The following is a 21632-nucleotide window of genomic DNA, read 5'->3' on the forward strand; positions in this document are numbered from 1 at the left end:
ATACTCCTCGTCTTCTTCATCCTCTTGCCTTCCTTAGCACTTTCTACAAAAAAAAATAAAATAAAAAGAATCAGGTAAATGTCAGAATCAACACAAAATACGAGTTTAGTGATCTTTTTAAAAACTGCATTTAAAGCGCAGTTTAAGCATTCATGTGAAAACATTAGATTTTCAGTCTGAGGACAATAATGCAAGCTAAACTGTAAACATTGTTTCAGTTCAGTAACTGAATTAAGCAAATATGGACCGTTTAAAGAACTACAAAATTATAATTTATGTATGGATTAAAGCATATATTTCTAACCTTTATGTAATCATTACTAAAGTTTTAACAAAGTGCATCAAAGAACATGTTGCTGGTTACAGACGAGTAAAAAAGTTTTGAGTTTGAAAGAATTTAATAAACAGAAAAATATAAGTATATGGGTTTTTCTTTTTTGTCCTGCTGATCATTAAAAATTTCAGATTTCAAGAAAAGGGTGCCTGACTGGTTTACAGACATTAGGCTCTTATTTATATTTATTAATATTTAATCTAAACAAATCATACCACCTTAGTAGCTGGAACATTTTCACCATCACATTCCAGCTAGAGCTTCCAGATCCTGACTTGGTGGTGGTCTCCAGACGGTATAACAGGTGTTATTACTGCGTACGGTTGAATTATAAGCCTGCAGGATTGCTGTAACTAGTGTAGTAAATTAGGGCATTTGTTTTTATTTGCTTTATTGTTATTTAAACAGAAATATTTGTGTTTGTGAGGCCCCAAACTATGCAATGATGAGTTGAACTAAAACAAGAGTATAAAGAAATTGGGCTTTTTTTTTTTCTGAATAAATACTGGAAAATATTATGACAGAATTTTTCGTTCATACTGCCCATCCTGATATAATAAATAAAAATGCTGTGAAGAGATGACGACGAAGAATGTTCTCAGAAATTCAAAAATTACACGAGAACGACAAAAAATGCTCAAATATGATGATACTGCTACAGAAGGTGCCCGTTAATTGAGCACCTTCTGTAGCAGGTGCTCCTGTTTATGGAAGGAAAAAGTGTAGCTAAGGAAAACAACTCTAAACATTTTGACAGATTTTGAAGCAAGGCTCATTCAAGAGCTTAAAAAGGGTCAAAGGGCAAATGTGGCTGAAATCTTTGCTTCAGGAACAACCAGACACAAACCTAAATAGGGCTGTAAAAGCTGCAAACAGGACTTGGGAGCTGCCCACTCTGAAAAAGTACCGGTGAACCACCTGACATAATAGAGAGTCTATTGAAAATTATGAAGAGGAAGAAGAAAACCTGGACTTCCTTAAAACGTCAGCAGAGGTACAGGCTGATCAGGTCCATGCCATGCCGTGTTGAAGCAGTAATTCATGCCAAAACAGCCTCAGCCAAGAAGTAAGAAGTCAAAATTCTCAAGTTACATTTTAAAATGCTACTTTTTAAAAAAATGAACCATTGTGAATTTAATCTGTTAAGCACTTCTCTCTTTTAATTGTTCACGCTATGATTCATTAATTGAGGTACGCTGTAATATCTGGTAAACATAAAACTAACCCTGATGTGATTACACGTTTTCACACTTATTTAGCATGTTTTTGTAGAGGAAAACACACAATACTATTGAAAAACTGCCCAATACTGAGTGTTTAAATCGTCTTTAGAAAGGGAGCAAGATCACTTACTAAGTACTTAGTAAGTACAGAAACTCATTTAGATTTTTAGCCATAAAAATCTAAATGAACCCAAATGGCCTTCATGTAATCCTAGTTTTAAGAGGTAAGCTAAAGGCGCCGACCTTAGACACTGCTTTGACATGGTGAGCTCTGATTGTTGCAGATTTCTCCTCAAACGCCTTGGCCTTCGCCTCTTCAGCCAGGCTGTTCAGGAACAGTAGTGTCAGTAGTTCAATCTGAGTGGAGACGAGAACAAAGCAACTGTTTAAGTCGCAGGCACTTAGCAGTTATCTAGCATTAACAAACGAAAACACTAACAGCGAACAGGGTCTATCCGCCTACCATCGCCTCCGAGCCCGCTGCGATGTCCACGTTCCCCTTTGCTTTAGACCTTATGGTGCTCTTAAGCTTCGGCGGCTTTTTCAGCATTTTTGTGAATGCTCCGGCTGCAATTCACAAGATTGTTTACTCTGTTTACGTTTTCCAATCTCCCGCTTCTCTGACTTCCGGTGCAATTAGTTCTTCGTGCTTTTTAGTCGCTTGTGTGTCTTTCAACGTGGCCGCGCCTCCTACCGTTTTTGAACAGTTATTTCGACCAACGCAATGAAAATTATTATATTACACATTGGGTGTTTAAAAAAAATCTTCATTTTTAAGACAAACACGTCATGTTTATATATATGCATATATATAAAATAAAAATAAGTCCAGAGGCAAAGATGAAGAAGAAAAAGCATAACTATTTTCCCTTTGATTAATCAGATTAATGCTGCCACCTCGCGGCTGTTTCCAGGTACTACATGAGTCAATCTGGTCTTCTACATCCGGGTAATCAGATAAAAGATGGCAGCCCACAGTGAGAAATCAGCCGGTATGAGTAACATGCTGCAATTTATGAAACTTATCGGACAGCTAAAAGTAAGACTTATGTGGTGATTTTATATTTTATCTGCAATTAACTAACTGAAAGCGCGTATGAAACGCGCTTTCAGTTGCTGCAGAAGTCACTTGCTGCTGAAGTCAGGCATCTAAACAATCCACATTAATGCTAAAGCTCAAGAGAGTAGACTAAATGTACAACACAGGGTTTCTGTTTTAGTCAAACTAAAGTGCTGTATTGATGTGCTGACTTAATACATTTCCAGTTTAGATCGGATCAGTTAACTTAAAGTGAATTATTGATGAATGTAGTTAAAGCTCGTGTTTGGTATATACGTGAATTCCACTTTTCAGATTTATATTGTAGAAACAAAAACATTTATTAATTTTCTTCCACTTCACAATTCTGTTCTGCATCATGTTGATCCACCACATACTTATTTGAATTCTTAAATACTAATTTACTAATGCTAATGCTTTTTTTTTTTCTTTTTTTTTTTGCAATGCTGTGTGTGTTTGAGTCTAAATTTTTAAAGTTTCGATGAATCTGAATGTTGCTTACAGAGGGTCCCACGGACCGGCTGGGTGTACAACAATGTGAAGAATCCTGAGAGCGTGTCAGACCACATGTACAGGATGGCGATGATGTCTCTGACCATCACTGACCCCACAGTAGACAGAGACAGGTGAGTTGCGGACACAAACGATTTTTGTGGAATTTTTGATCACCTTTAGGGGAGAAATGATCGCATCACCAAATGGGAGAATCACCTATACCTGTCTACTTATCTCATTTCCACACTCAGGTGCATAAAACTTGCACTTGCCCATGATATGGCAGAGTGCATTGTGGGAGATATTGCACCGTCAGACAACGTCAGTAAAGCAGAGAAACACAGGAGAGAGGAGGCAAGTGAAAAGTGTACTAATACGGCATATTTTTAAATACGTTTTAACAAACTTTATCTTCGTTCACCCAGGAAGCAATGAGGCGTCTGTCAAGTCTGCTGCCGGACGGTCTGAAACAGGAGATTTATGCTCTGTGGGAGGTATGTTGACTTTGGATGAAGCTTTGTAAGGTTTGTGCATCCTTGACCTTTCCTTTGTACTGTAACTACATTTAAGTGCTGTGAAAACACTGTTTGTTTGTTACAGATTTCTTCAGTTTTGCTATTTAATCACTTTTAGATGTTTTACATGATCAAACAGATTTGAAAATCTGCCATAACTTGAGTACATTTAGAATACAGTTTTCCGAAGATGATTTCAAATTTTATAGGAAAAAAAAAAGATCCAAACCAATCTTGTTCAATTACTGCCTAAAAAGCAATAGTAAGAAATTTGTAATGGGATTTTTTTGTGTGTGTGGAACAGGAGTACGAATCCCAGAGCAGTCCAGAGGCCAGGCTGGTGAAACAGTTTGACCTCCTGGAGATGATCATGCAGGCTCACGAGTACGAAGAGCTGGAGGGAACGCCGGGAAGACTGCAGGAGTTCTTTGACTCCACCGCAGGTAGGAGTCCTGGCCCGGCGAAACGTTCCCCCTTTCCTTCTGGGTGTTGGACAGCGTTTACTTCGTACCAAGGAATTGGCGTGCAATACTTTTAAAGCAGTCTGATTTTAGACTTTTTCCGTTTCTACCACTGAAGGTCGCTTCCACCACCCAGATGTCCTCCAGCTGGTCAGCTCGCTAAACGAACAAAGAGGAAGCAGCGCCAAGAAGCTGAAGGAATCGCAGACTGACTGTCCAGAACCTCAACACTAACAATGTCACAAATGTTCTGACTGCAAAAAAAGGGGGAGAAAAAAAAAATTCTGCTGTTGGATGAAGAAACAAAGAAGGAGAGAAGCCTGCATGTGCAAGAAGAGCCAATCAGAGGAGGTGAAATCCTACTTCATCTGTTCAGATCAGCAGATAGTGAAACTTTAGTTGTTTTGGTTTTTTTACAACAGATGTGGATTTACCACAAATCAAAATCAAGTTCATGATTTCTTTTTCTACAAATGAGTCACCTTCAAAATGGTGCCACCATAGAGACTGCTGCTGTTTAATATGGTCAAATATGTTCAGCAATTTACTGAACAGAAAGGATTTTGTTCAAGTTATTGTAGCTGGTAATAATAGTCGGCAAAATATAAAAGTGGAAGTTTTGCTGCATTATCTGAGATCTTTTTTCATATATATATAAAAAAAACAGGACTTTCCAACTGGAAGTTTCCTACATCAACCAGGTTTATTGATGAGTTTTAAACACTTTAACATTATACATATCAGGTAAATCCAACGTCACAAAAGTTATCTATAAAAAAAGTAGTAACTGTCATAACACCAACGGTTTCTTCCATAATATGGAGTTTTCATGCAGAATATGCCTGGGAGGAACAGAAACGCATACAAAATGAGTTTGTGAATTAGTTGGGGGTTTTTTTCACATGCTTCAGGATATTGCAGTAAATTTTGCATTAATTTCATATTTGCCAAGTTAAATCAGGCTTGTACATTCAGCGTCGCTCTCTTCACATTTTCTTTGGGTTGATAACTGTTAACTGTTTATATTTGACATGTGATTATGGAGTCTTATATGGCTGTATTTATTGCATAAACGCAAATTGTATCCTTTGTATTTTCCATTAACACAAAACATTACCTCAGACTCAACAAATGACTCTTAGTACCTGAATCCGGATGTGAGTTTCATAAAAAAAAAAGAAAAAAAAGAAAGAAAAAGTTGAACTCTGGCGCCCTCTAGAGCCATGGGAAAGAAATCCTTCATTATCTGAAATCTATAAAATAAAGTTATTTTCATGGCAAAGTTACAGAGCCCACACAGATTCAATCAAAAAAGGAAAAAAAAAATACGGTGTGCTTAACAGTCACTGTTTAGTAAGTCTTTTCGATGTTTTGAGAAATCGTAGTCGCATACTCTTAATGCACACGACACACATACACAGACGTTTTATCAGTGTTTAATTAACATGTAACAAAGTGAATGGGACACTGTAACATGCAAGACATTTTACTTCTTAACAGCCTTCTGTAGGTTTGGTAGTGTAACATCATCTGTGACTGAAAGCTTCTCCCTGTTTTAGTGGATAAAACTGTTCAAGTAAAACGTGAAGAATTACTTATAGTGCAGCAGACTGAAGATGGATGGAGCTGTTTTACTAGTGTCAGATTGATCCTCTGTTCAATTTTAGAACAATCTTTTCCACAGCAAGAGCTGAAAAGTGGACTATGATCAATGTTCAAAGTTCATTGTTTACCTCATGAGATTTCAAATGCTTTTAAAAATCAGCCACCTTGATTTTCCAAATTAAAAACAAAGGTGTTTTAGCCAAGCCTAAATAACGTGGCGTTGCCAGGAGTTTCGTCAAAGTCACAGGATTTACACGAGATTTGTCTGCAAATCAAAAACACCGCTTTCCGCTTTGGTCAGAAATTCTAGTAGATCCACAACAAAGTGCTGTGACACAGCAAGACGGCGGTCCGGAGCCCTAACAGGGTTTCTCGGAGATGTCCGTCAGGTTGTTGGTGGGCGTTTCCTGAGAGCTGGCGTTGGCTGCAGACGAGAGGACTTCCTCGAAGCTGCCTCCGGTCCCAGTGCCTCCAACTTTAGTCTGGTATCGAGGGGAGACAGAAAAGACAAAAACAGAAGCATGATGGAATTAGAAGCTGTCAAAAACACCACCATCAAGCTTTTACACTGTGGACTGGAGTGAACTCAACTTCTTTATCACCAGCATTACAACTAGAGCTTAAAACCTAAATTAGTAAATTAGCATCATTACTACATGCATCTAGCTCTTTTACCCTGCAGCTTACAGAAGAAGCAAGTCGTTTCCAAAACACAAGTTAGTCACAAAAGTTCAACCAGAGGACGCCACGGCGTGTATAAATAATCCGTGCTCTCACTGTCACAATGCATGATAGTAATTACACACAGATTACAGTGTTTAGCTTGCTTCATTCCACTGTTCCTCTGTAGCATGTGGGAGAGGAAGCTTTTCAGCCACACAGACTCACAGAGACTCGCATACTGTGTTAGAGCGTCGTGGGGAATGACCTGTTCATGACCGCAGTCAGGAAGCAATCGCTTCGAAACAAGTGCAACGCCAGAAAGAGCTAAAAATGACTAAATATCAAGTGAGAGTAGGAACACAACAGGAACACAAAGAAGTGGTCCATCCTTTATCAGATGATGGACGACAGTGCTTGATTTTTATTTTTTTTTATAAATATGCAAGTCTTTAATTACAGAATGCTTTAATTATGCTTTCAAAGAAAAAAAAACTGAATAAAAAAATATTCTTTATTCTACTACTTATTTAAATGCTATTATCCAACCTATGGCAGGTTTACTGTTCCCTCAAGTTGTATTCTAGTGGGACAACTATCTTAAATATGACAAAAAAATACCACAGTTTTAATACTCTACCTTTAAAAAAAAAAACTGCATATACAGCTTACCTTAATGGTGGAAACTGTATTTTCAACTTTCTCTTCAAAGGATCTGAAGCTGGGTGAGTTTCTGTTGGACAAAACACATTAGAATGTGTTTGTAATTTTAGAAAATTATGGGGTTTTTTGTATATTTTAAGAAATATACCTCTTTCAATTCACAGATTCAATTGGGACATTGTTACTTAGATAGAAGAGGGAGAGCTAAACAAATTTAAACAACTTTGTATAAACCTAAAACAGGAGGAAGCAGGGATGGCAACTGATAAGAGAGGGTGGGAGCATGTGAAAACATTTCAGGTATTTCAAGCTGCTTTAAAGGGCCAAAATAAAAAAATAAAAAAAAGCATTTCCCACACAGAAACACACACAGTTTTTTACCTCATGGTAGGCATGCTCACAGAATGCCTGACAGAGTATCTGTCCCCAGAGAGCGTGGCGAGAGAGGAGTCAATGATTAGCTCAGATCACACACAGAAGCAACATCAACAGTTTGCATGTGCAGCGTTCGTCCCACAGCTTCTCCTTAGCTTAGACGCTAAAAATCTTTGCCAACAGGAACGTTCTTATGTTGCTGCGAGAGTCTTTAAGAAAAAAAAATAAATGAGGATTTCACTTCTCATCTTGACTGTGCAATATTGTTTAATTAAAGAAGTCCATCATAAGTCCAACCAGATTTATGTTTATTTAGTTTTTCTGAATCGTTGCTGAACACAACAGCTGATTGAGTTCAGCCGCTGGGCGCGATAGCAGCAATTTCTAATCTGGCCAAGTGCTCACCGGTGCCATCCAGCTGGTGTTGACCGCTGATCTGACTGAGATATACCGAGTTAAGAAGTCTTAGTAAGAAGCAACTAACTAATGTGACATAACCGGCTGAGTGATTCTTACCCTATTGAGTTGGATCTTCGAAAGCATGAAGGGGAAACAGAGAACAATTTAGATGTTTTTACAACCTTCAGACTAGACGCTTCTTCCATCACAATCATGCGGTTTTAAATTCACCCATTTAAAATGGTGACGGTAGAAATGGAAAGCCATTTCAAAAAACAAGAGAAAGAGGAAATAAACAGAACAATGCAATAATAAATGCAAAGGGAAGCAAGCGAGAGAAACATTTAGTCACATGCAAAGCAGACATTAAAACAATGAGGATGGTTTTTGAAGACAACGCCCACCGCACAGCAAGAAGAAAAAGTTAGAAGTTATTTAGAAAGTAGAAATTAATCAAAACATTACTCCCCCCCCCATCATTCATCTAATCCTTATTTTCACTCTTTGTTTAATCAGTGTTTATCACAGCACCGCACACCGACTGGCACACTATTTCTTTTTCACTTTAAACCTGATCTAATGTCTTTGAACTTTTAATTAACACACCCTAACTTGACACACAGGCCCAAAGTTTATCTTGCCACCACTCAGAAGTTTAGTAAAGGAATCAAAAACAAAATCTCCACAGCTACAGTCAACAAAACTGTGGAGACCTGAAGAAAAGAGGAGAGAATTATTCATAGATGAATGAATAATATCTTGCACGATGCATTATTCGCCCTATGAGACATCATAGCAGAAGATCAAGGACTGCTCTGCTAGCTAAAAGGCTACACTAGCAACTGTAGCGCTTATTTTTCTGGCTAAGAAATTTGAGGGATTCTGCATATTTAGGTAAAACCAGTCGAGGCAGCAGACAGCAGAAGAACTTTTCAGCTTTTTCTGAAACATCTTTGTGCTCAAAGAGGAAAAACAATCTGTGTGCAGAAACACATACAGATTGTTAAAGAGAGAGATGCATACAGTACAAGGGAGAACAAAAGTTCAGAGGTTTTGATACACTCCAGTACATGTGAAACACCCACAGCAAATAGACTTCATTCAAATGGTGGAAATCTACCTGCGCGGAAATAGTAACTCTAAACCGGCCATGCTGCAATACAAGAAGAATTGACACAAGTATTTGCCTTCAGAAAACCCATGTCCTAAAAATCATTTCTCTCTCTGTCAGGTAACAAGAACTACCAACAGAATATTGTTTTGTCATTTATCCAAATAGTTTAAACAAAGTGCCGAGTGTGTGATTATGCATCTTTCCTGCTTTTGCTTCACTTGTTTCAGACAACTCTATGCAGACACGTATCGTGTCTAGTTTTTTACACCAAGAATTTGGAGCCAAACAACTCAGTCTGCTGGAAACAAGAGAAGACAAGAGTGTGACTGAAGGAGACAGGCTTTGCCATGAGCCTTTCAGCTCCCTCAGAAAGCAGCTTAATGTTGGCTTACATAATCACACGCTTCCCTGAATTGTTCAGAGCAAGAGTTACGACTCTGGTCTCTGGGATGCAGAGATGGTAGCAGATAAAGCACCATGCGTCAGATGGCGTTTGGGTAAAACAGGTCAAACTGGGTTAGTTATGCAGATTAGTGGATAAACTGATGGCGGCTGTATGTTTGCCTGACTGTTCCTCTCAGTGATTCTTGAATGTTGAGGATATACTTTTAATTGAAACTACAGCTTGGGACATCTGGGGAGTACCTTATGGATGTAATAGACTGCATTGATGCAACCTAAAAGAATAACATTTTTTAGTAGGCCTACAGATGAATGTCTGCAGTCTTTAAAGGTTTTTGTCTCCTGTTGACAGTTATGAAGCAACAATCAACAGCTTTCAATACACAAGATGTTCTATATGTAGTGCCGGAGGAACAAATTCTGTGGTGCATTTTGTTCATGTAGTTTGCATATTTTACTATTTTTAATCCATAAAGGAAGGACTTCCTCCACTTGTAGCTAAGTCACAAAAGTATAAACTAACCTAACTTAAGCTTAACTAGGATAAAACAAAACTACACTAAGCCAAGAAAAACTGAACTTATCAAAAATAGTCTAAGATAAACAGAAAAAAAAAATCCAAGGCTAAAAAAAAGCTAATTTTAGCTAAAACTAATCTGGAATACACAAAGCTAATAACATAATCTAAACAAAACTTATCTGAGATAAACTAACCAATCCTGAATGAAACCAACATATACCATGTTAAAATAAACTCAGCTAGGATAAACTAAGAACAAAATAAACTAAGCTACACAACGCTAGCCCAACCTAAAACATCAAGGAGAGCTTCACTTTTTTTAAAATAGAAAAATAACACTGACAGAAAATAGTATCTTGTCAAGAAACTACAATCTTATGCAAAGGTATTAAACCCCTATAACTGATATATATTTTACCTCCATTCAGCTAGATATTATTATAATCTTGACAATTTTTTATTCTCCAGGCTTCTTGAGGATCTTTAAAGCTTTTACTTCAGATTTTGGCCAGTTTTTTCAAAAATGTGTGTTTGACACAAACAGGAAGTAGCCCAGCAACATCCCTGAGATCCAATTTACAGTAGATGTTTGCCAAGTTGTCTCTCATGCATAGAGACATGTTCATCCCACTGACTTAAAATGATAGCAAAAGCAGCCAAACTCTCATATTAGATTTTATGAGAGACCTTCATACAATCTAATAATTACAAATTTACAAGGAATTAGTAACACTGGCAGTTAAATCAAGCATATTACAGCTGAGATGCCTGCAGTAAACAGAAAGCACATGAGCTTTGTTATGATGAGAAAATGTTGTCCAGTGTTCTACCAAAAATCCAATTTAGCTGTCTGTGCAAGCAATAAGCCAAGGCATTTCCTCTTTTCCAGTTTGATTAATGTTAAAAGCATCCTATTTACCTTGTTTTCTACTGACGGGGCTCAGTGCTCTGAAATATACTCTTTGGGATTGTTAAGGCAATACAGAAATCACTGGTTAGTATGAAGAAAACAGTGTTAAATGCGGCAACATATTTTGTTTACCTCATGTCTCCGAACTTCCTGGTGATGGCGCTCCCGAAGTTACTGAAGGCAGCTGAGGTTTTCTGTCCCGCGGTGGACAGCGTCTCTGATGTCTTCTTGTATCTGACAAACACACAATAACATGGACTGTATCTGACAATGAGGTCCTTTCTGTGTTTGTTCGAATCCCCCCCACACACACACACCCATAGAAATATGTCACTGTCATACACACAAACACAACACAAGCCATATACGAGGGAGAAAAGAAACTTGAATTTAGCAATCTCAAAGTAGGTCTAACAATTAGGTCCGTGTTCATTTTGACTTGAATTGTAAATTATTTTATAAGAATTCCTGTTTTCATCTTAACACTACCTTGGTATTTGGATTTGCATTAACATCTGGATCAAATATGGCAAAATTAGGCAGTCAAATGTCTGCGTTTTCCGATGTGGAGACCTCATCCTCCTGTGGCTACACTGATGCATTATAGATGAGGCAGAGGCTGTGTGTGTAAAGTGATCTTCAGAGTAAAGTGTAACTGGATAAGAGAAGCAGCCTCCAGAGACTGTAGTCTCTTGTTCTATACCGTCTCTTGGTGTTTGGATTGAAGCTCTGCTCTACCACCCAACTTGGGACGTTCAATTGTTTATCAGCACATAGAACGATTCAAATATGGTAAACTACTTGTTTTTCTTCCTGGGGCTTGATGTACAGTACCCACAGTTTTCTGTATCTTTGTAACTGGAATTCTTCACAAACTGGGAAAATGTACAACAACAAAAAAAAAACACATAAAAATAAACAAGAATTCAGTGTTTCATTGTAGAAAACTGACACATTTCATGGATTAGTGTGCCTACTAAAAGAGCACATTCTGTTAATGGTGTTCTGAGATCAACTGCAGCCTCCAGCAGAGTTTTTAAAATCAGTTTAATGATGTCTGTTTCAGACGGCGGAGATAACAACCAGCGCACGCACACGCTGTGCAGCGACCAGACAAGGATTGCGCTTTTAGCTCCCCGTTTTAAAATCAGTGTTTTGCAAACAGACTCTGTGTGAACTGGGAGTCCCTGCAGGCCGTCAGGAAATAAACCACCCATTATTTCTGTCCATTTTAACTTTGAGCGCTTACGGAGCACGTTCATGTTGTCAGCAAACAATCTGCCATGCGCTGGCCTGACACCAACGTCTCACACGGACTTAACTTACGCCGTGGAGCTCTGCATGTCCTGCCAGCCTCTGCTGAAGTTGTTCCTGAACTCGCTGAGAGGAGTGATGCCCAGCTTCTGTTTGAGCTCCGCGTGCTGCTTCTCCTTGGACAACAGGACCTGCTTCAGTGTGCTGATCTCTTCTTCCAGCTGGCCACGCACAAAACAGATAGTTTTGTTGTTTATTTATTTTGTCAATTGGGTTTGATGATCTGCTTATGTGTCTGTGTGCGTACTTTAGTCAGCTCCTGCAGAATCTCTTCTCTCTCCTCCTCGGTCATGTTGGAGTTGTTCAGGCTGACTTCTGACGCCAAATCCTCATCAGCCTCCCTCAGAGGCTGAGAGTCTAGAAAACCTGTTTGAGAAGCAAGACATTCATGGGAGATCTTTGGGAACTTGACGCTTGGATGTAGTAAATCTCGAATAAATCTACTGCTTTGAGAACTGTGAATGCACTTAGATTTCTGGCTCTGGAGTCAGATAACGCCAAACAATCTCACGAATCTGTTCCTTTTTGTTTCTAGAGGAACACGAGTTACTTCCAACTTTTATGACTTCCAGTTTTTACATTTTGCTGCATTTCAATTCAGTGTAAATAATACCAGAGCTGTGCTCAGTGTCATCATACAGCCAAAGCAGAAAGGAAGTCCCCGTGCTCTGCTTATTTTCCTACTTTGCATGCCTTCCTTTTCTTCTATGTGTAAATTATGTGCTGTCCTCTGCCTAACAGTGTCTGTCTCCAAATGTCTGACTGTCTTGTCTCCATGTCTGGCTGAATCTCTGACCGTTATGTAATCTGCGGCTGTAGCCTGCAGGGTTTTAATCTGCCTGGGCTAATGTGGATTATCTTGCCTTAACTCTCTGCTAGCCAACACTACAGTCTGACATCCCTCACAAAAACCTACACTGACCAGATGCTGTCAAATTACTCAGGAATGAATGGATTCCAAGCTCTCCTCAGATATTAAGTTCGGCCCGCTCCCGACCGTTGACAAAAGGCAGCAGCGGTTTATGAGTCTAAAAAGAGATTTAAAGAAGTCTCAAAAGACTTTTTTTTTCTTCCCAGATAATTCTAATAATAAAAGGAGAACAAATCTCTAATTAGAGAATGGTAAAAACTAATTGTCATCACTCCCAAGTTTGGCCGTTCAGGCAAGAGATATGAGAAAGAACCTGCACTGGTTTAATTTCATGCAACACTTACAAGGAAAAACATTCACTCCCTACGAAAAGCAAAAAGGAATCAAGACTAAAGATTGCCAGAGAAACTAGACAAGGACCGAGGCAATCAGAATAATGTCATCTAGATACAAGGGTCCAAAACTGACTTATTCGGACACTACAACAAGGAATATTCTATTGATATCTTATGTATTAACAAAAAATGAGGTTAAACATTAATATGTTATAACTTCTTAAAACACTGAATATTTAATGAAACATTTTAATTTTTTCACTTGACTGTATTTGTGGTAATCATGCAAAATGGAGATGAGAGAGTTGGTACATTATTTAGTTTATGGCTATGTTTTTTTTTTAATCTGTGTAATCAATAGCACTAAAATCCACCGGTAGTCACCTTGTCAGTAAACCTTTCCACATGATCTGAGTCAGTTTGTTTTAGCCCTGTTCTGCTAATAATCCTGGTATGTAGTCAACATTAAAACATCTATTTTGCTGGAATAAAAACTGGGCAGTTCTCCAAGTTAACTGCCCAGGTTTGTTTTAGACCAAAGAGTGATGAGTGTCACTTGTTAACATGAGATATTTCTTGCCATTTTTACTTCCATTAGCTCATACACAGCGTACAGAAGCAAAAGGAGTAATCTACTTTACACAGAGGAGAAAACTATCTGTTAGATCTTGTATCTCATTTCAAATAGGGCAATTTAAAACGTTAAAGGACAGTACGCTTTTTTTTAAAACTAACTCATGCACTGAAACCAGAGATCAACTCATGCCCAACATCAACAGATAATAAAACGTATTAAGGAACACCAGCCTGGCTGTGTAAACACAAAACAAGGAAGACAGATACATGCAGACCGTAGCCTCAAGGTGTGTGTTGTGGCCCTAAAGCAGTTTTGGACCATTTTAACAAGATGAAAGGGATTTACTGTACCTGCAGTGAGGTGTCCTCTCTCTTCACAAGGGTGCATTATAAAACATGTGAGTAGACATGGGGTCAGTAGAGGCTGTTATACATTTATTTATCCCTTAAAAGGGGCACAGCAGCACTTCAGGTAGGTAACACACAAACACAGGCAACTGAAACCAGTTAACTCAAGCGCAGCATGCAGCGGCTCACTTCAACAAAACCAGCATTTCTATAACACGGAGCTACTGCAGCCAACACTACACAGCAGGAGGACAATGACACTTTTAAACCCCTGCAGCTCCAAGGCTTTTTATGTCCGAGTGCATTTAGGATTTGTTCCAGTTTAGATCGGCATAAAAAGATGTTTTAAAAGCAAAAGCCGGGGAAAGGAGAGGAAGTACCCGTTTAACCTTTTGCTTGCTACGGAGCTCCAAAAATGTATAAGATGTATTCGCAATGAGGCCAACAGCCAATAACTCTGACACTAACAGCAAATACTACCCAAAAATGAAATTATATTGTTTACGTCTTGCATCTGCCAGCAGGTGTCGGACATTTCATGATTTGTCATTTCATCAGTTTACAATTTTGGTTGTTTTGTGCCAAACGTGTAGAATTGTGTTCCTCATCTGAGGCCGACAAATGATTGTAATTCTTGTTCTATCGTCCAACTATTATCTCACTGCAAGGATGTCTAGTAAATAATATTATAGGTTGCCCAGAGTTACCTTTTAATTTCCTAAATTCCTCCAATGTGGAAGAATGAAGGTTTTCTATTCCATTTATCCTAAAAATCAACTCACCCAGACACATACAAGAAAAGCAATAAGTGGAACTCATGCATAATGTAAAATTATCTTGAAATACAATCAATGCCTACTTATAGGTGAAATTGTAATATTTGCTTAACTCGCTTACAAGAAACTTCACCACCACAAGAAATAAACCGATGCGTAGTGGATACATATATGGGCTTGAAATGGTTTGCTTTTGGGTGTGAAACAGAAGGCGGCCGGGACAAAATGGTAGCGGTGAACCCTGGTGATGCAACATTTCTTTGAGTGGTTGAAGTTCAGAGATGAAGTTCAACCATCTCCGTTTTGTTGGTAGGATGATTTCTGCCAACAAAACAAGCTTTTCTTACTGCTGAGCCACATCATCATGCAAAGGTATGGTATGGTAGTAGGCATATTTTAGAAGACATTTTTAAATGTAGGTATAAAAGGACAAGCATGTTAGATAAAAAAAGTGCCTCCTGGCCCATTGGATTGTCTTTTAAAAGTGGAACAACCTTCATTTTGTTTTTAACATTTGAATTTGATCATACTTATTTTTTCAAGCTTAATATTTGTTTTGATAGGCATAACAGGTTAATTTTTACGAAGACTTTTTGTCTATTACTTTAAGCTAAAACACATTTCTTCAAGTAGAAATACCCAGTAAAAGTTACTGGTCAGTGTGAGTCATGGAAACTAAAAAAAAAAAAAAAATTGCACATGCATACACAAATTGTCAGAAAAAAAGTTCATTAGAAAAAGCTTGGTTAGCATTTAGCTTGCATGGCCAGCACAAAGCTGTGGCTTTCAGTTGCAGTATGATGAGTCAGGTTTTTGGAGAAACCTATCATCTCTAAACCAGTTTATAACCAAGCTAAACTAAATATTGATGCAACATTTGAATTAAATATCTTGTATGCTAATTCATGCAATATAACAAATGAGCCATGAAAGCAGCAGATTTCACATTTGTTGAGATGGTAACACAGATGCTTTTAACTGGATCCTTGATATTATAAGTTTCAAAGATTTGCATTTGGGAAGCTCATTTCTTAAAAACACATCTTACTTATGGTGGTGGATATGAACAGAAAGCCCATCGACTTAAATATCTTCTGGTAATAATACGCCATCATAATTCAGATTAAAATAAAAAGTCTTGAAATAATAGCCTTCCTTCTCTCCCATAACCCCAACTAAAATAAAAACATGGGTTTCAATATTCAACCGAAGTGAAGGGTCGTCTACTCTCTACGTTCTAGTCTATGTCCCTTTTCACCTGTGCCGTCTAGCTGCATGTCCCAAGTGGTGGACATGGCCCAGCTGTCAGACTGACATCCTGATGTGCGTGACCACTGATCCTCCAAATGGGATGTGGTGTGACCCCAGTCTGTCAGGTTTTCCCCGTTTTGGACCAACGGGACCAAGTCCTCCCCGTGTGAGCTCTTCCGACTGGATTCCTCACCACCAGAGTGGTAAAATTTATCCAAACCTGAGCAGAGTGACAGGTGAGCGCATTTGGAGTCTGTTACATCAAGGCCAAGACGGATTCTTTGTAACTTAACCAACAACAAAAAATGAAGGAATCAACCGAGTTGTGAAGACACATTTGTAGGCGAGACTAAAAATATGACTCATTAGGTCTCTCTGGAGTAGAAAGAAAATCTCACAATCTCATTTTATTCAACTTAGGGATGTGTGTCAGATGCACAAATTGCAAACTGTAAGCTGCAAGTTCCATTTTTTTCACGGTAATAAAAGAAACAGAACTAAGATACAAGATATTCTCTTATGCTCACATTCATTTCATTAAATTGTTTTATTTTCTTCACTGCAGACAGTCTGACGCCGTCATAACACACCTTTAAAGATCCTGGTCCACCACATAAGGTAGCAGCTTGTTGAGTAAATTTCACTAGTTTCACCTGGTGCACTTCTTTCCCCCCAGGAGAAACGTGGCACTCTGCGCACACTGCTACCTCTTGTGTTCAGACGGACCGAGACTTCAGAGGTTGTTAGAAACACATAATGAAGCGCAGTGTACGGCGGCGGCGTCAGTGTGTGTGTGTTTAGAGCCTCGATTCTTAATCTGGGCTACTTAAGCTTTCCTATAAAATATCAATTTGGTGTCATTGCTATATTCTTGTTATCCATAGATCCCACGAACACAACATAATTATTTTTATTTTTATTTTTTTATTATTATTATGGGTTAAGGACATAACTTTTGCTGCTTGTGCACAATTATCATCTCGATTTTAAACTGTAAAACTCTTGGTCTTGCCAAACAAGGAATGGATTATTCCAATCTAAATGCTGAGACAGTTTTGACCTTTGGTATCTGTATTGGTTTTTTTGTCAATATTGCAAAAAAAAAAGTTGTTTTAGAGGTTCAGCATTTTAACTAGGGATGTACCGATATGAACTTTTTGCTTACCCTTTCAACAATATCAAAAAATGTCCACATTTCTGACTTTTCAATTCAAACTCTTCACAATCCTGCGCTTCATCACAAATGACCATCCCCCTCCCGAAACACAAAGCAACAATATGGAAATAAACACTGGTTAATATGAAGTTTTACTTATCAGATATCGATACGCAAAAAAAAAAAAAAAAGACCAACATCAGCTGACACCAATGTTTATGCCGATAAGCACAGTTGTGATATTTTAAAGAGCAAAGTCGAAAAGCACTGATTAAGATTTACCCGGCCGTTTGGTTCAGACTTTCACAGATTCAAGTAAAAGTTTCAAAATATTGCAATGCAAAAAAGAATTAAAAAAATATGCTCATTCAGAAACGTACATTATGTTGGTCAATTGGTTTACAGAGCAAAAAGGTGGGGGATTAACAATAATAATAATAATAATAATAATAAACCTTTTAGAATTGGACCTGCTGATCACTGGTTAGAAATTATCAAGAGAAAACTGGAGGCTCACTGGTGCATCTTGACTTTTAACTCAGTTTGACATAGATTTACGGTAATTAATTACAAAACATTTGTTTCTCAGATTAGACAAATTTATGGACAACTTACTGTTTTAGCAAACTGAAGAAAAATAGAAGCATTATGATTAATAACTCCTTTTTTTTTTACATCCATCATTGTCTCCTGTTGTGCTGATTGTTTTCCACTCGGTTCACACTCCATTATTCTCTCGAGTTTTAGTTAAATCAACACTGCATCACACAGGAGCAGAAAGTGCTGCTTCACTGATCCCAGTGCATGGATTGGGTGGACTTTGGGACGTTTTTATTTTACAGTGATTCAGTGTGGATTTTCTTTTGATCACTCAGAGAGTTGAGTCTTACCCAGCTCTCCTTCATGTGTGGCTGAATTAACCCATTCCTCTCCAGGGCCCATGCTGGCCCAGTCCACCACTGCTTCACTCAGAACACTAGAGTACAACTCTGCAGCAGAGCAAGGCAGCAGATTGGATAAAAACAAGTTATTTATTCACACACAAACACGTAGTTATGGCGTTTCCTTCTTGCATCCATTCTTCACTCCAGGTTATCTGCATCTTGCGAGACGTTTCACTCTAAGTGACACAGATTGTCACTTCCTGAACATTTTTCAAACATTTTCAAATATGCCTGATTTCTAAAATTTGAACTTCCTGAACTCAGGAAACAATGGTGGGCTATTGAATGGATGACCTCTAGTTATAGATAAAACCTCATTACAACACACTACAGGAGGAAATACGCCAGCAAAACGCCAGTTTCACTCACAATCAGCTCCTTCTACTTCCACGTTTGACCAGCAGATGTGTAAAGTGATTTTTAGGGAAGTGGAGTCTGCAAATTGCACTAAAACCAAGGAAAAGGGCTGCCATTTAATTTTATATGCATTTTTGTAAACCAAAATGATAATTAATAAAATTTAAAATGGGAACATCAACTCAAAAGACTGATTGTTTCACCCTCAAAATCCAATCATTAATCGTGGAAGGATATTTACCTCCTTCTTGACTCTTCCTATTTCAAGTGTCTCTCCCTTTGCTTCGTGTTGGAATGAAATATCTTTGGTCACAAGACTCCCATTTGGCTTGATGGTCATGGGGCAACACTAAATCAGAGGCCGGGGGATGGTCATAAGGCCGAAGGAAAATCAATTAAAGCTAAACGGAGGTCAGGTAACACTGGAAGAGCTGTACACAGCATCTCAGGCTCCTAAAACTAACAAGGGCTCAATCCCCAACTTTAATCAACAGCAGATGATTAGACAACTTTTGAAGAAAGTTGGGAAATTTTCATATTTCAACTATACAACACAACTCATCCTTAACAAATTAAAGTCTTTTTTTTTCCATCAGGCTCAAACTTTAGGGCCTTCTTTGGTTTTTTGCTAGCAGAAACAGCCACTCATTTCGTCTCGGAATGCAAAGGAATGCAATTACCTACCCGAATAAAAGCACCTTTATCCTGATTTATCAGTTAAGATGACTTCTGTCCACTGCAGCCATTTTTACACAATTCACAAAACGGTAATACAGAATCTTTTTTTCTTTTTTTTTGCAGTGGAAGTTCAGAGGAAGTGGACTTCCAGGAAAGCAACTAGTGATAAAAAAAAAATGCAAAAACAGATGGAAACACAGAAACACCAGAGATCTCCCTCAGCCAGGAAATAAAATCCACTATAAGCCTGGCGGAGCTAACACAAAGTCCAACTTTGTTCTTGTGGACCTCTAAAGCTGTCCACGCTTCTTAATCCAGTCAAACACCAACAGAAATAACACACCCACAACATATTAAATTAGCACTTAAAGAGCTGTAAGGTAAGAAAGAAATTTTCCTTATTTCATTTGCATTTAACCACGTGTGGCATTAATGCCTTGCTCTTTTTCAAAGCATTTTGTTTACTGTATTCTTTCAGGTTTCTTCCCTTTTCTAGGGAAGAAAACCTTCTACTTGGTGAGTTGATTACTAGGTGCAGAGTTAACAACAGTAAGGCTTTAAATACAGCAATGGCTGCCAAAAACATGAGAAAAGTGCCGTGACCTGCGGTGGGTGACACCGACTCACCTTGCTGTCTGGTTTCCATCAGCGACGCTCAGGTGAATTTTCCACGTAACCTTCAGAGACAAACAGCACGCGCAGCACCGCTTCTAAGATCAGTACAGTACCGCCGAAGTGTCACGCGCCGAGCAAGCTCGCAGGCGGAGCTTTGATCATCGGCCAATAGGCTCCAAGTATGGCAAGGCAGCTTATCATTCAATGCATACAGAAGCTCTTCAAGGCAGATGTCGAAGGCTGAAAACTATTCCAACACTTGCTGTTCACTCTTAAACCTTAATTTATGTAACGGAGATTGGAGGCTAACGAGAATGGTCTTTTCATTGGCAAATCTAGAAACAAAGGGGAGGATGACGCACCAAACCCTCTAATAAAAATATAATAAAAAAAAAAAAATATATAAATATTTTCTCAGGTTGCAGAATGTGATGTCTAATTTGGAGTTTTCCACTGTGCTATGTTTGATATCACACTTATCATAAAATACAGGAAAAATCAGGTATTTTCATTATTGAAAAAATGTAACCATCCAAATAGAATATAGTTTACTTGTTGTTCTTAGAAATAAATCACTGTAGCAAAAATAGAGAATATTTGAAGGTTCGGAAACTTAGTTGTCTATTTTTGAACAACTGTAAACTTACTTTATGTTGGGAACTTAAGAATATATAAGGGCAATAAAATACATTTGTTAACATGCACAAAGATCATAAAATCATATAGTAGAAATTATTGAGATATAATAAACTATAAGAAATGGGATTCACTGTTTGTAATCAATATGTCTTTTATATTCTAAGAATAGCTTTGTTACAAAATATAAACCAAAATTTTCAATATCTCAAATGTTATTCTTCCTAAAAACATTTTATTCTAATCTTATTCACAATGCTATACCAAATTATCCATAACAAAAACTAGCTCTAAATTCAGTTAACTCCAGTAAAACTAAATTCCTTTACATTTATGGTTCACCAAAACCTAAATATTTTCTTCCTCTTAGGAAGAATTGAATTTGGGATATCAACATAGCTAAATAGGAATAGGAAAAAAATTCTTGTGGCTATTTGGAGCTAAAGGCAGACATTTTTAGACAACTTATTTCTTCCCTCACACAAGCCATGGATACATGCTAATAAGGTTATTTCCTGCTGTAATTACCTAAAAAACAAAGAGCCTACTTAGATTATATACTACAAGAAACTGCCATACAGGAGACTTCAACTCAAGAATAGACTGGAAAAAACATTATAACATAACCATTCAGTAACATGGCTTCCTCTTGTATAGCACTTGTTTTTGTGTGTGGAAAACTCCATATTTCCCATTTACGCTACTTTTACCTTTACCATTTATGTAAACCTTTTTGGCAATGAAAAGTCTGCGCCACATCACATCAACAGCTAAAACAGCTGCTGCACAAAGACTCAAAAGCATCGATAAAGAATCCAACGTCTAGCTAGCCTACAAACTCAATTTGCTTATTTTAAAAGATTTACAAATTTACTTCCTTCTTTCTCAGTTACACCAATTACACGTAAGTAATCCTCTAGCTTAATTAAAAATATACATTGTTTGTGCATTTTCAAACTAACGGTAGTTGCAGAGCTCAGTAAAAAAAAAAAGGTACAATTATGACCCCTACTGGCGTAAAAATGCAACCACAACTGTG

At 37.9% G+C, this 21632-nt stretch overlaps 3 protein-coding genes across 11 annotated transcripts; 1 reads left to right on the forward strand and 2 right to left on the reverse strand.

Annotated features, from left to right (window-relative positions):
* Window positions 1-3: 3 nt before the first annotated feature.
* Window positions 4-2254, reverse strand: cenpw (centromere protein W). The gene is made up of 3 exons (XM_007560998.2): window positions 2021-2254; window positions 1801-1914; window positions 4-43 (listed from the first exon to the last, which is right to left on the reverse strand). The coding sequence occupies exons 1-3, from the start codon at window positions 2105-2107 to the stop codon at window positions 17-19; spliced, it is 228 nt and encodes a 75-aa protein (XP_007561060.1). The 5' UTR covers window positions 2108-2254; the 3' UTR covers window positions 4-16.
* Window positions 2255-2487: 233 nt separating this feature from the next.
* hddc2 (HD domain containing 2) lies at window positions 2488-5403 on the forward strand. Its single transcript, XM_007560997.2, has 6 exons — window positions 2488-2596; window positions 3122-3243; window positions 3364-3466; window positions 3538-3606; window positions 3932-4070; window positions 4207-5403. Exons 1-6 carry the CDS (start codon window positions 2522-2524, stop codon window positions 4320-4322), a joined length of 624 nt encoding a protein of 207 aa, XP_007561059.1. The 5' UTR covers window positions 2488-2521; the 3' UTR covers window positions 4323-5403.
* Window positions 4989-20109, reverse strand: tpd52l1 (tpd52 like 1). 9 transcript variants are annotated; one of them, XM_016675900.1, is made up of 12 exons: window positions 19970-20109; window positions 18254-18352; window positions 16215-16427; window positions 14184-14204; window positions 12298-12416; window positions 12063-12211; window positions 10869-10970; window positions 8911-8943; window positions 7908-7922; window positions 7398-7436; window positions 7026-7086; window positions 4989-6175 (listed from the first exon to the last, which is right to left on the reverse strand). In XM_016675900.1, the coding sequence occupies exons 1-12, from the start codon at window positions 19986-19988 to the stop codon at window positions 6053-6055; spliced, it is 993 nt and encodes a 330-aa protein (XP_016531386.1). In that variant the 5' UTR covers window positions 19989-20109; the 3' UTR covers window positions 4989-6052. The 9 variants fall into 9 exon arrangements, with proteins under 9 accessions (XP_016531386.1, XP_016531387.1, XP_016531390.1 ...); XM_016675901.1 differs by lacking the exon at window positions 8911-8943 and having other exon boundaries at window positions 19970-20108; XM_016675904.1 differs by lacking the exon at window positions 18254-18352 and having other exon boundaries at window positions 19970-20107.
* Between the last annotated feature and the right edge of the window lie 1523 nt (window positions 20110-21632).

This window comes from Poecilia formosa, unplaced genomic scaffold, assembly GCF_000485575.1.
Source record: "Poecilia formosa unplaced genomic scaffold, Poecilia_formosa-5.1.2 Scaffold122, whole genome shotgun sequence".
Lineage (NCBI taxonomy): Eukaryota > Metazoa > Chordata > Actinopteri > Cyprinodontiformes > Poeciliidae > Poecilia > Poecilia formosa.

Bases quoted from the DNA above. Each gene is read 5' to 3' on its own strand.
- cenpw (XM_007560998.2), bottom strand. From the start codon at position 2,107: ATGCTGAAAAAGCCGCCGAAGCTTAAGAGCACCATAAGGTCTAAAGCA. The intron at 1,915-2,020 runs GTAGGCGGATAG...GTCTCCACTCAG, and splicing joins CAGCGGGCTCGGAGGCGATG to ATTGAACTACTGACACTACT. The intron at 44-1,800 runs GTCGGCGCCTTT...TTTTTTTTGTAG, and splicing joins ATGTCAAAGCAGTGTCTAAG to AAAGTGCTAAGGAAGGCAAG.
- hddc2 (XM_007560997.2), top strand. From the start codon at position 2,522: ATGGCAGCCCACAGTGAGAAATCAGCCGGTATGAGTAACATGCTGCAA. The intron at 3,244-3,363 runs GTGAGTTGCGGA...TTCCACACTCAG, and splicing joins CCCACAGTAGACAGAGACAG to GTGCATAAAACTTGCACTTG. The intron at 3,467-3,537 runs GCAAGTGAAAAG...TCGTTCACCCAG, and splicing joins AGAAACACAGGAGAGAGGAG to GAAGCAATGAGGCGTCTGTC.
- tpd52l1 (XM_016675900.1), bottom strand. The intron at 14,205-16,214 runs GTGAAAAGGGAC...ACCCTTGTGAAG, and splicing joins CATGCAGCTAGACGGCACAG to AGAGAGGACACCTCACTGCA. The intron at 8,944-10,868 runs GTAAACAAAATA...CTTGTATTGCAG, and splicing joins AGGAAGTTCGGAGACATGAG to CATGGCCGGTTTAGAGTTAC.